We start from the raw sequence: 13,021 nt of genomic DNA on the forward strand, positions 1-13,021 counted from the left end.
AGATATTCTCCGTGTTGTTTTACATTCAGATTTTTGCTTCCATGTCCACAGCGGATCCCCAGGTCCACACTTGGACGCCCAGCTCTTATCCAGAGCTTCCCAGAGCGCCCGGGGCAGCCAAGCTCCCCCGGCAGGCGCCAGCATTGGGCTTGGGAACGTCGCCGTCCCCCCCAGCCCCCGTGGCAGTGTTTCCCTCCCCGCCACCCGCTGCCACCCCTCGCAGCACAGGGCAGCGGTGACGCCCGCACGGCGCTTACAGGGCTTCAAATCAGACAGGAGAACTAAACCAGCCAGAAAAACATCCTGCCAGAAGGCACCCAGTGTGGACGAGGGAGCAGCCAGGCCAGCGGGAACGCGGATCCTGGTTATAACAACATTCTGCTGCGAAAACGCGCAGGGGAACAATGAAGTTGGCAAGTCCGGGGCCTCCCGTGTCAGTCAGGGCCGCTGGACGGTGCCGGAGCCTCCTGGGCCTTCGTGGGCTTTGCGGGGTTTTTGCTGCCCTCCCTCCCGTCAGCTCCTGTCGCGGAGCCGGCCAGGGCAGCCTGGGGGGAAGCGATTCCCCTGGGTCTCTCGTGGGCTGTTTCCAAGCCACATCGGCTGCTGCGACAGGCGGTAGAAGTCTCAGTGTAGGTACCACGGGACGCTGAGCTGACAAACACCGACTGCAATACAACTACTTTCATAACAAAGTCACCCAAGGGGGGAATCGCAGAGCTAAAGAGGGAATGCCCAAACACACACGTGTCCAGGGAACGATTCCACCCGTTTTCACCTACTCGTGCTGGCCTGACACAGGGGACCTGGGTCGCAGGCAGCAGCAACAAGATTAGCTTGTCCAGACTGACACTAAAAAGCAAATAAATGACATTAATTTCCTGCTTCGTTTCTACATTACCTCTCTCTTCATCACAAGCAGGAAAAGAGCTTCTGAAGCTAATTAATGCTCCCAGAATTACAAAGCTCAATGAGATAAAACGCAAACCCCGCTCGCATCTCTACCAGGGGCCGGCGGATGCAGCTGGGGTGTCCGTAACTGCCGCGGAGGCCGGAGCGGCGCCCGCGCAGCCGCCACGGAGCCGCATGGGGACACGGCGCCTGCAGGTGTCCCCGATACCTCTGCCCCCGATAGCTGCTCCCACCAGGGCTGGCCCCGATTCCTCCCCGTGCAGGCGCTGGCCCCAAAACCTCCTCCCAGGTGGTGGCCCCGACGCGCTGTCCTGCCCCCGGCTGCCAGCCCCACGCTGCCCCACCAGGACCATCCCCAGCACCCCCATGCCACGCGGCTCCCCAGGGCCACCCTGGATGGCCCCAACAGTGTCTCCTACACCATGGCTGTCCCCCAACACGATCCCCTACACCAGGGCTGTCCCAAATGTCCCCAACACCCTCCTTTACAGCAGTGCTGTCCCCAACTCCCCCCAGACCTGTCCCCAACACCCCTCCCTAACGAGGGCGTTTTCCAGCTCAATCCGTTGCTTTATCGCACCCTGCGGTGCCCCCACCCCAGCCTGTCCCTCCCAGCGCTGCCCTGTCCCGACGCTGTCTCTGCAGCTTCTCCTCTTGCTGCCCCCCACGCTGTCCCCATTGATCCTTCCTTGTCCCCCCACCCTAGACTGCCCCCATTCACCCCTCCTTGTCCCTCACCCTTCCCCGGACTGTCCCTTGACCCCTCTCTGTCACCTCCCTGTCCCGACTGTCCCCATTAACTCCTTGCTGTCCCCCTCGGACTGTCCCCCTCCTCCTGCCGGGCTATCCCCGGTGCTCCCGGCCTCCTCTGAGGCAGCTCCGTTATTCCCAACCCGTTTCGTCCCCAACCCGGCTCCGCTTCCCCCCGCCCCGCCGGGGCGGCCCCTTATCGCCCCCTCCCACGAGGACACGGCCGCCCCCATTAGCCCGGGGTCGCCCCCGTCGGCCCCGTGGCCGCTCACAGGCCAGACCTGCAGCCGCTGCTTACCGACCTCCCGCCGCCGCCGGAGCGCCGCTCCCCCGAGCCCTCCGCGCAGCCGCGGGGCGCGCTGGGAAAGAGAGTCCCGCCGGGCGCTGCCGCGGGAGCCGCCGGGAGGGCGTGGACTACAACTCCCAGCGCTCCCCGCGGCGCCCCTCTCGCCCGTCACGTGAGGAGCCCTCCCGCGGCGGGCGTTGGCTGGGGCGCGCCCTAACACTGACTACGGGGCGCGGGGAGGGACAGAAGGGTGAGGCGCAGCGGGGCGCGCGGGGGACCGCTGCCGCCGGGGCCGTTGCGGTTAACGGACAAATCGCCTCCAAATCTGAATTACGGGATCTACGGAAGCGCCATATTCCCTTATCCCCCCGTATCAATTCCCTACTTTATGGGCCCTGCTCTGCTCGGAACCCGCCTTCCAGGTGGTGGTTTTGAGCCCGCCATTAGGCGACGCCGCGGCCGGGGCTGCCACGCGCGCGCACGCGGGCCCCGTTTGGGCAAAATCCCCCCAAAAGCCCCGAAATTCCCCCAAATAGAGGGCTTGGGGGCTGCCACAAGTTGGAGGCTCCAGGGGTCCCGCCCAGGGTGGAGGCCCCGCGTCCCCCTTGGCGCCCGGGATAGGGGAGCGGGACGGCGCCGTCCGGGAGGATGGCAGAAACACAGGGAATGTTTCATCCAGGGAATGCTTTATCCAGGGAATGTTCTATCCAGGGAATGCTCTATCCAGGGAATGCTCTATCCAGGGAATGTTCTATCCGCGCCAGCAGAGGTCACCCCGCCCCAGCAAACCCAGCGCTGCGGGGCCTGCAGCCAGGCCCAGGGACCCGTTGTCCGGGACGGCAAATCCCGCGCGGCCGCTCCGCTCATCCCAGCAAATCCCCGCGGCTTCATTCCCAGGGCTCCAAGGCAGCTCCCCATGGGCGTCTCTCATCGCAAAGATAGAGCTTTGCCAAGAAATTTTAAACAGCTTTCCCCAACTCTTTAAAATGTTTACCCCCAAAAAACTGTGATTCACCTGGAAAAAGATTGTATTTTTTCAAGGAAGCCCCGCACCCTCCCACGCCGCTCACAGCGGGTTTGTCCCCTTGGCCGCAGCACCGGTTCCCGTTGGTCCTGGCTCGGGGAACAGCGGCTGCTTCGGGTTTGCCCGGGGAGCGGAGCAGCTCGCGGCCAAGGGGCTTCTCGGGGCAAACTAAGGGGGAAAGGGGAGGAAGATCTGTGCGTTTAACACGCACAGGGGCCATCTGCATCCCGCTGGAGAAGCCGTGGTTCGGCGGCGCTTTCCCAAGCGGAGTCCGTCCCCAGGCCCCATTTTCCATGCGGGAAACCCCATGGGAGATGCGTGGAAGCAGCGTGCTGTGTCCACGGGAGGTTTCCAGCCCCGACGCACCTGGACGAGGCACAAATCCTGTCTCAGCACCAGCTCCCCAAGGCCCGGCAGTGCGTGCTGAGTTGAAGTGAACCAATAATACCTTAAAATTGCTAAAATTTAGCCTTGTGTGTACTGTGCTGGGTGACAGCTCCGATTAGGCCTTGGTCCAGAGCCAGCTCAAGCAAACTCAAGGTCTTTCACTGACTGAGGGCTTTGCCTGCAGCCTCCCCGTTTGCTGAAATGCAGAATCACAGCCACTACTTCCCCCAGGATTACTTTTTTTTTTTTTTTTTTACCTTGCAAAACAGACTTTATTTTTCTTCCTGTAAATTTTGTGCAACATACAGCTATATGCCTATAGAATACACCTCAATAAAAAGTTATTCTTCCATACATTATATTACTTTTTATTTCATGTCATGAAAAATTCAGACAAAGCTTTTGTCCTTAAATAAAGATTTCTCCCTCCCTTGCCCTCCCTTCCTAGCTGACTGGTCTGAAAAGAGGAAGTTTTATTATTTAGTTATTTTCTTTTCTTTAAAAAAATAGAAATTACAATCTTACAAGACAGAACATTCAATGAGAACAGAAGCATGTTCCTAAGTCTAAAAAGTAAAACATTTCCATAAAACCTGTTGGTATCTACAGGTAGGTGTGTGTAGGGGGGGTGCCAGATGGAAAAAATGTTCTCCATTTCTTCCTTTCATTCATATAGATAAAAATAACATAAAACCGACTGAAACTTTATATATTTTCTCTTTTGCACCAACATTCACAAGAATATATATTATTATATATTTTATCCATTTTTTATACACAGTGTGAGGGTTCTGGAGGTGGAAATGCACACTCAGCTAAACTGCCATAGCAAACAAACGAACACAAAATTAATCTTCATCTGGAAAAGAGAAATCCCTCGCTGCTGAGGTCGTCCCCCTAAAGGGAGCCTTTAGCTTCGCTACCTCTTAAAATAAAGCGGCCAAGCGTCTGGCGGCCGGCGGGAGGGGAACGTTTCTCCGGGACGCTGAGGACTGAGCGCCTGGCCGCGTTTGTGGCCTCAGGGCTCCGCTGGCCGCATGCGGCTTGGTCAGGAGGAGGAAATCTCCCTGCTTTGGTCCTGGGCACTCCGCCGCGGCCGGGCGGGAGCGGAGGCGCAGGAACCTCCCGCTGCCTCCAGGCTTGGACATTCCTACCCGTTCATCCAGCCTTTCCCTAAAAAAGAATCCGTGATTTGTCCCTATGCCGGAAGCCGCAGCTCTCGCGCGGGCGCAGGAAGGGACCGCGGCGCCGCGTGGCACAAGGCGCGGGCTGAAACCCGCTCGGGTGCCGCGGGGCTTCGCTGCGCGGCCCCGTCCTGCTCCGGCGGCAGGAGAACCCGGCGCCCGACGCGACCCGCTCTCCTTGGGCCCTCGGGAGGTGGAACCCTGCACTCCGCTCCCGGTAAAAAACCGGTTCAGACCTCCCAAGACATCACTTAATCATCCAGTCCTTTCCTTTAAAAAGAAGTTAAAAGTGCTGGTTCCTGCCCTTCTAGCAGGCTGGGTTATCAGTGTCTAATACTTCCAGTCGCCCTTCGATTCCCACATGGGCTTTTATTGCTCAGAATACCAAATCTCTCCCAACACAGAGCTGCTGCGTCCAAAGCTCGTGGCGAGGGCTCAGTCTTTTCCTGATTTAAGGTGCTTTCTTGTTGTCTTTGCCGATGAAATGAAAACGGTGACGTGTACCATGGTGCGTGGTGGTTGGCGAATACCAAGGACGTGGAAGGGTATGTGCTTTTTTTCCTGAACATTTCAAAACACCCGCAGCTCTTTGCGCTGAGAGAGGGCCTGCCCTTTCTGCAGGGGGGGCATCGATGGAGACCCCCCGCAAAGCACATTCGCCCTCTCGAGCACTTTCCCCATGGCCTGTCTCCCCTAGGAGAGGAGCCAGGAAGCGAACGGTGCTGTTGGAAATGACTTTTTTTAAAAAAAGGCACAACCCTCGAGACGAAAAAGGCAATACTGACTTTTCACTTCCATAAAGCTTTAGGATCCAAGGTTGGAGGGGGAAAGGAAACGAGCTCGGCACATCCCCAGCCCGGCTAACACTGCATCGGAGAACAACGTATTGGCACTCAACACTGTGACGGGCCAGCGGCCGCCCAGCAGCCTTCCCCGGAGACGCGGGGGTGACGACATCGAGGGAAGAAAGGAGGCTGCCAACATCTGATATGCTCCGATAAGCAGTTCGGACAGCGGCGGACAAACCCCGAAAGCGCCCGGCCGCTGGGAAAAGAGCGGATTGCTGAGCTTTTCCTCAGCTTTTCCCTGCAGGAATCCCAGCGGCTTCCTGGCGAGTCTTCCCTGAATGAGTTTGGTCCATGTTCTCCCTGGGGAAGTCTGGAAAGTGCCAATATCTACGGCCATTGCTAATAAAGCTCGTTTGGTTCGGGGGGTGCGACGACGGAGTCGACGGTTTTGGCTTTGCGCTCGGCGATGCTAGAAGCTGCCGGAGGATGTGGTTGTACGTGTGAGAAATCAATGCAAAGCAGGGAAAGAACTTGGCGATTTAGCCCTTTGTCAGCAGAAAGCGGGGCTGCGTCGCAGCAGGTTTTCTTTCCTGTGTAGCTTTTTGGCATTCGTTGCAGGAGGAGCAAGAACAGGGACTGAAAAATCATCGGCAGAGCCTGGTGGGCGAATCCCTCGAGCGACCCAGCCGGCCAAGGGAAGGAGTTGGCGACGTTCCCTAGAACGAACGATCCCTTCTCCTTCCGAGCCCCCTAAGCTGGGAGCAGTGGGTCCAGACCAGACCACAACTTTCTGGGCTAAAGGACCTTTCACTTCCCCCTGCCTCAAAAGGGGGCTTCTCCTCTTAAAAAGCTCCCAGGTACTGCTAAATGGAGGATAACCTCCCAAATACCAGTAGCAGAGAGCAAAAAGGGAAAAAACAGAGTCCAAGTTGACCTGAAGAAGAGGCAAATACAGAGCTCCTCGTGGGGCCTGTGATGGGAAGAGGGGACATAGCGGCAGGGTTGGCTTTAGACTGGGAGGAGGAAAGGCCACGAAAGCTACTCTGGGATGCCAGGATCACAGGAAAGATTTGCAGAGGTCTCTAAAACCCTAAGTGCGACAGCCCGGCTCGCCGAGAGCCGCTGCTTGCGATGACGCGCGAGGGAGCAGCGCCCGAGCCGACGCACCGGCACCGCTGCAGGAGCTGAGGTTTGGCCACAAACACGAGGGCAAAGCCCCTCTCCTTGAGAAACCCTCAAAATCAGAGAGAAAAACAGAAACACGTGAGGTGGGCAGACCTGCCGAACCTGCTCCGAAACGCAGCGTTTCCAGACAGCCGGAGCGGGGAAGGGCAGCCTTCCTGACCGAGCAGCCTCGGCTGGCCTTGCTTTTGGGCAAAGAGTCCCCGGGAGGGTACGGAGACCCTGCAAAGCTTCTCCCGTCTCGTTGGGACTCCTTCTCCCAAAACCAGCCCACTCTGCAAGGAGACCCGGTGCTGGATCCACCTCCTTGGCATCTTCAGCTGTGCTGGGCGACCAGGAATAAAGCAGAGCTTCCAGCCGGGAGCAGACGGCTGCCCCCATCCATATCGGACCAGTCCGCATTGCCCTTTCTTCATCCCATGCTTTTGCCTTGGGCGTTTGAAAGTAAAGACGGGAGCTGGGCAGCGCGGGCCCTGGGGCTGTGCTCTCCCGCGGGTCCATGCGCGTCGGGGGTGTCGGTACCTTGCTACTTACAGGAGCATCTCCTCTCCCAGGAGGAGATTTCACATTCATTTCACTGGTATGGCAAAGTCAGGTTGCTTTTCCTTCAAGGTGCTTTACATTCAAGAGCTATTGCAATCCACAGCGAGGAAACGGGGCCTGGGAGCTCCCTCGACCCCACAGGTTCTCTTGGGTTTGATTATTCGGTTTAAATAAGCTGCCCCAAACCTCTGAAGTTTAGTTCATCTCCAGGCTTTGGGAGCTCCAAGGGCGCTGGCCGCCCCGGGCCTTAGCTCTCCCGCGGGTCGCTGTATTGCAGCTCTGAGTTGAAGACCTCCTTGTAGAGCGGAGGGAAGTTCATAGCGGTCTCCGGATGCAGGAGCCGGAAAAACTCCAGCTTGTCCAAGTGCAGATTACAAATCGTCTTCATCAAGGGCAGCTTGGAAACCATCTGTAGGGAAACAAAGAGATGGAGCCGGTGAAAACTTCGTTCCCTGTCAGCCCTACCTGGCATTGGCACGGCCCATCATTTGGAGCCATGGGAGTGGATTTGGGGAGCTGCACTGGCCATAATTTCTGTGTTTGGGGTCATCTCACTGTCACTACAGAGCTCTGGGAACAGGAGAGCCCAGGCAGCAATGGACATTTCCCTAGATATGGTCAGCCTGGCCATGGGTGTCTCCACCAGCATGGTCTAGACCCCTCCTGGAAGCCCTGGAGATGCCCAGTGCTTGGAAGGAGAGACTCTCCTCCTCCTCCGGCAGGGATGTGCCAGTGCATGGAGAACAAGCTCTGGCAGAGGCACCTGTATTGAGTGTGGCTAAGACAAAAGCCACCCCACAACATGTCACCAGCCTTAGGGTGTCCCCGTCCCCAGCGTGAGCCAGACCCACAAAGATGCTGCTCCGGCCGGGCCGCCAGCACCCAGCACCGCTACCTTGGAGAGCTTGTCCTCAGCAGAGTGTTTCTTCTGGATCTCGTGCTGCAGGGCTATGTAGATCTTGTCCTGGAGCTTCTGCACCTTCTTGGACTCCGTCAGCCAAGGGCGATCTAGGGGGAGAGTGACCACGGCCCAGTCAGTGCTGCGGAGAGGACCTCCATCCCGCAGGGCGCATTGCACGGCTCTCCCGACACCTGCTCGCTCCTCAGGGTGTTTTTGGGGACGGCTGACGAACCCTGCGCTGCCGCCAGCTCCCCAGCCCCAGCCCTGGGGGTGGGATGCCGAGGCCTCCAGCACCAGGTGGGTTTTAACGTTCCCTGAACATTCCCAGCTCCTCAGCTTTTTCCAGCACGACATCCAGGCACCTCCGGTGTGCCTCCGGAGTCCGCGGAGCCTGCGGCCAAAGGGGCTGCTCCTGCTGGAGCTCCTCATCCTCCTTTCCCAGCACTGCCTTAGACCTTCTGCTGAGGACATTCACCCCACCGAGATTCCAGGGTGGCCCCTGCCCGGGCGCCCACCCACAGGTCGCACTGGGGCTCGGGGCGCCGCGGCAGCGCCCCGTGTGCCCCCCGGTTCCCTCGTGTCCCCGCTCACCCGGGGACAGCAGGACGGCGGCTGTGAAGAGGGCGATCTCCTCGTCCGACAGCTGGAGCCGGCACAGGTTCCTGCCCAGCTCAAAGACGGCGCTGATGAGATCGTCGCAGCCTAACGGGGACACGGGGAGAGGGACACGTCACTGGTGTCCCCTAACCCGTCGGGCAATGCCCAGGGCTCCGCGGAGCCTCGGCTTGTCCCCAGGAAGGGAGATGCCACCGCGCAGCAGTAACCAGGCCGCGAAGCCCATGAGGCCGCCCGGGCGCCGAGGGAGAGGAAGGGCCCGGGGCGGGCGCGCGGAGCGGCCCTTACCGAGCGCCTTGAAGACGTGCGCGCCGCCGTGCTTGCCCTCGAAGAGCACCGTGTTGTGCAGCGGGTTGAAGGCGCGCGCCATGCGGATGAGCAGCACCTCCAGGCATCCTGGTGGGAGCGGGCATTGCCGTGGGCCCAGCACCACAGAAAAGAAGCCAAGGAAAAAAAACCAACGCAAATTGGAAGTCCAAATTGTTAATTCCCAAGAGCAAAGCGTTTAGAGAAACAGATCCAATTTCATGTGTTTTTTTTGTTTTGTTTTGTTTTTCTATTCCCACCCCCTTAGGCTTCCAATCACAACCACAGTATTTCATCAAGGGGAAGTATTATCCAGGCATTGAGCATCCGGAAACAGAGGGCGATCGGTGGGATGGAGCAATGTGATGGAGCACCGAGAGAGGGTGAAAACAAAACACAAGGAAAAAGGGAAGAAACAAATTTTAAAAAAAATATGAACTCCAGCGCGGCAGCCCTGGGCTGGGGACACGTTGTTGCACCGTGATCTGGGCGCATGCAGGGCACCTGGGCAGGGAGAGCGTCCCCACTGCGCCCCTGCTCTGCCCCTATAAAAGGAGGCTAAAAAAGCAGCTCCCGTTTGGGCAGCGTTTTCCTTCCAAAGGTCTCAAGGCTTTAGGGAAAACATCACATCTCGCACGGCCACAAAGAAACCGTCAGGAAGGTGGCGAGTGCCACGAAGGGACCAAGGCAATGGCCAGGGGGCTCGGAGAGCACGAAAAACGTGCAGAAAACTGCAGAAAAGGCAGTGGGAGCCCCTGGCAGTGCCGCAGGGGCTGGTGATGGGGCCGGCGGGACGCGCGGCTCTTACCGGCTTTGAGGAGGATGATCTGGTCGTTCTGGCAGAGCTCCATGAAGCCGTCGATGCGCTTGGCGAACTCCACCACGTACTGGATGGCGTTGGAGATCTGCAGCGAGCACTGCTGCCACATGGCCTCGCAGCTCTGCAGGGACGGCGGGGACGTCACCGCGGCGCCCCGGCAGCCCCGTCCAGCCCCCTCCCCGCTGCGCGGAGCCAGGGAGCAGCTGAGGGAAGCTCGCCGGCTCCGGAGCGGCTCCGCGGCCCCGCGTGTCCCCGCAGAGGGGCGGAGGGTGACGGGGCGCTCGTGGTGGCGGCTGTCACCTTGCTCTGCAGGGCGCGGATCTCCTCCGGGCTGTAGAGCGTCCACGCCAGCCGCTTGAGCTCCTCCGCCGTGTACTGGCACGTCTCCAGGTGCGACTTGACCACGTTCTGCGCGATCCGCTCTGCAAGGCGAGCGCGGTGGCCGGTGGCAGTGGCTGCCGAACCGCAGGGACGTCCCCGCTTGCCCAGGGCCACCCCCCTGGCCTGGTGCAGGTGGCCCCGAGGGCTGCGGGGACCCACGACTGGAGGCGTCAGGGGGAAAGGGACACCAACGGGGGCAGCGATGCAGAGCCACCCATGCAGCAAGCTGCCTCGGGGCTCAGCTCGCGCGGGCGCTCACCGATCTCGAGGACGGAGACCTCGGTGGCCAGCGGGCCGCCCTCGAGCGCGCCGTGCGCCAGCAGCGCCGGCTCCAGCATCAGCTCGTAGAGCGACTCCTGCTTGATGAGCGCGGCCTCGGCCACGTCCAGGCTGGACGGGTCGGGCGAGGGCTGCGCCGACGCCAGCAGGTCCAGGTTGTAGTAGGCGCCGCCGCCGTCCGGCGTGAGGGGGAAGTCGAAGAGGAGCCCGTCGGACAGCGTGGAGATGTCGTCCAGGTCGGAGAGGCCGCTGCTCACGCTGGTGGTGTAGACACGGCCGAGCGGCTCCGGCTCATCCTTGGGAACGCCGCCCTGCTCCTGGCTCTGCTGGTGCTTCTGCACCTCAGCGTACAGGCTGTCCCGCTGCTTCTTGGACATGCGGCCGAATTTCACCGCTGCCCGGGGGCACAAGCGGCGCCGTTAGGGGAGCTCAGAGGAGCTCCTCGCTTGGGGCTTTATAAACCCAGTGAGAGCAACCCCCCCAGCAGCAATTCTGGGTCAAATCGAACAGAATCCATTTCTGTTTTCCTATAGGAACGCCGCAGTTTAACCCCTTCCAAACCACTCCCGAGCAGCTCTAAACCCACATCCCAGCTGATGCATTTTGACGGGAGAAGCTCACAGGCTTCGATGCCAAAAACGCCCCAATTGGATCCTTCCCAAACACCCCTCAGGAAACTGCCAGCTCATTCTGGACCCAACATTCCCAGGGCCCAACATCAGGCAGGGAGAACAGCCTCGTTATTCCCCAACCCCCTGTCTCCCTCCAATGCCCTTCTGCTCCAGCCGAGCCGGGGGTCCCTACTCACCGTCCCGCGACATTCCCAGCGCCAGGCATTTCTGCAGGCGGCAGTGCTGGCAGCGGTTGCGGTTGGTGCGGTCGATGAGGCAGTTGCGCTGCCGGGAGCAGGAGTAGCTCGCGTTGTTCTGCTGGCTCCTCCGGAAAAAGCCCTGCGAGCGGCGGCGGGAGGGTTGAGGGACCCGCCGGGCACGGGGACGCCCCGCGGGCGCCCGCCCGGGCGCAGGGACCCACCGCTCACCTTACAGCCCTCGCACGTGATGACGCCGTAGTGGATCCCTGAGGACTTGTCCCCGCAGATTTTGCAGGGGATCACCTCGATTTGGGCTGCAGCAAGGAGAGGGGGACAAAACAGGGAAGCTCAGCGATGGTGGCTGCCGAAGGGGCTGAGGAGAAGGGTGAAAACCAGCCCCCAAACCCATTTTGGAGCGTAGAAGCAAAGGGATGCCTCGCGCTGGTGCTCCATCCCTGCCTGAATCCCCTTGCAGGAGCGCTCCCCTCTTTCCTCCCCACGGCATGTGAATTTTGGGGTCTCTCCACAGGGGAACAAGACAGTGGGTGCCTCACAGCCCTCCCCGCATCCTACAAACCCTCCGGCAAGGAAAACGCCGGAGCCAAAGCGGGCAGAGCTGCGGCACCCCCGGATACCCAGAACCCGGCACCACGGGGCACCGCTATCCTGCACATCTCCTCCACATCCATCTCCCCATGATGTCCTGGGGACCTTTCCTGGTCCTGCACCACGGATCGGGGCCTCTCCCCGCTCCAAGTTAAAAACGCCAGGAGCGATGCGGTGGCTCCGGAGGCTGAATCCCTTCCCCCCGCAAATCCGCGCTGCGGCTCCGGCCGCGCTGAGCCGCTAAGAGGCTTCGTCCTCCCTCGCCGCCCCCGGATCAAGGGCGGCTCTGCCCTCCTCCCGGCGCCCGCGGAGCCGCGGGGGGACGGAGCGGCCGCGAGGCTCCTACGTGACGCCCGGCATCTCCGCGGCCCCTAATCTGGCCCCGCTGCCGCGCGCGGGGCGCCTCCGCGCTCTGCGCCCGCACCAAAATAAACCCCGCGGGCAGATTACGGATATTTAAGAACTGCTGGGCCCGGGCAAATCCCCGGCTCGGGTAATTCCCTTCTGCCCGGCGGCCGCGTCCTCGCGCGGACGGTGTTTGCAGGGGCAGCTGCGGCCCGGAGCAGGGAGTGTTTTGGCTGCAAAAGGCCACTGTATTCCCCTTGTATTCCCATTCCCACTATATCCGCACTATATCCCCATTCCTCCCATATCCCCACAATTTTCCCCTTATATTCCCATTCCCACCATATCCCCGTTCCCACTATATCACCACTGTATTCCCATATCCCCACTATATTCCCCTTACATTCCCATTCCTACTATACTCCCACTATATTCCCCTTATATCCCCATTCCCACCATATTCCCACCATATCCCCATTCCTACTATATCACCACTATGTTTCCATATCCCCACTATATTCCCCTTATGTCCCCATTCCTACTATATCCCTGCTATATTTCCGTTATATCCCCATTCCCACTATATTCCCGCTATACTCTCACTATATCCCCATTCCCACTATATTCCCACTATATTCCCACTACATCCCCATTCCCACTATATTCCCACTACATCCCCATTCTCACTATATGTCCACTATATTGCCCTTACATTCCCATTCCTACTATACTCCCACTATATTCCTACTATATCCCCATTCCCACCATATCCCCATTCCTACTATATCCCCATTATATTGCCCTTATATCCCCATTCCCACTATACTCCCGCTATATCCCCATTCCCACTATAGCTAATGTCCCTGTATGGGCGGGCTCCGAGGGCCGCTCCGAGCATCCCGCT

General features: G+C 59.6%; 1 protein-coding gene across 1 annotated transcript; it reads right to left on the reverse strand.

Annotated features, from left to right (window-relative positions):
• Positions 1-7,132: 7,132 nt before the first annotated feature.
• Positions 7,133-11,479, reverse strand: LOC104567252 (nuclear receptor ROR-beta). The gene is made up of 9 exons (XM_088526841.1): positions 11,395-11,479; positions 11,164-11,305; positions 10,336-10,749; positions 9,996-10,117; positions 9,684-9,816; positions 8,858-8,965; positions 8,546-8,656; positions 7,949-8,061; positions 7,133-7,462 (listed from the first exon to the last, which is right to left on the reverse strand). The coding sequence occupies exons 2-9, from the start codon at positions 11,174-11,176 to the stop codon at positions 7,301-7,303; spliced, it is 1,176 nt and encodes a 391-aa protein (XP_088382967.1). The 5' UTR covers positions 11,177-11,305; positions 11,395-11,479; the 3' UTR covers positions 7,133-7,300.
• Between the last annotated feature and the right edge of the window lie 1,542 nt (positions 11,480-13,021).

This window comes from Tinamus guttatus, unplaced genomic scaffold, assembly GCF_059628265.1.
Source record: "Tinamus guttatus ecotype Peru unplaced genomic scaffold, ASM5962826v1 Tinamus_guttatus_pri_ptg000254l, whole genome shotgun sequence".
Classification (NCBI taxonomy): domain Eukaryota; kingdom Metazoa; phylum Chordata; class Aves; order Tinamiformes; family Tinamidae; genus Tinamus; species Tinamus guttatus.

Excerpts from the sequence above, each read along its gene's own strand:
- LOC104567252 (XM_088526841.1), bottom strand. Across the intron at positions 8,966-9,683 it reads GATCATCCTCCTCAAAGCCG|GATGCCTGGAGGTGCTGCTC; the intron begins GTAAGAGCCGCG and ends CGCTCCCACCAG. Across the intron at positions 8,657-8,857 it reads GCACGTCTTCAAGGCGCTCG|GCTGCGACGATCTCATCAGC; the intron begins GTAAGGGCCGCT and ends TGTCCCCGTTAG.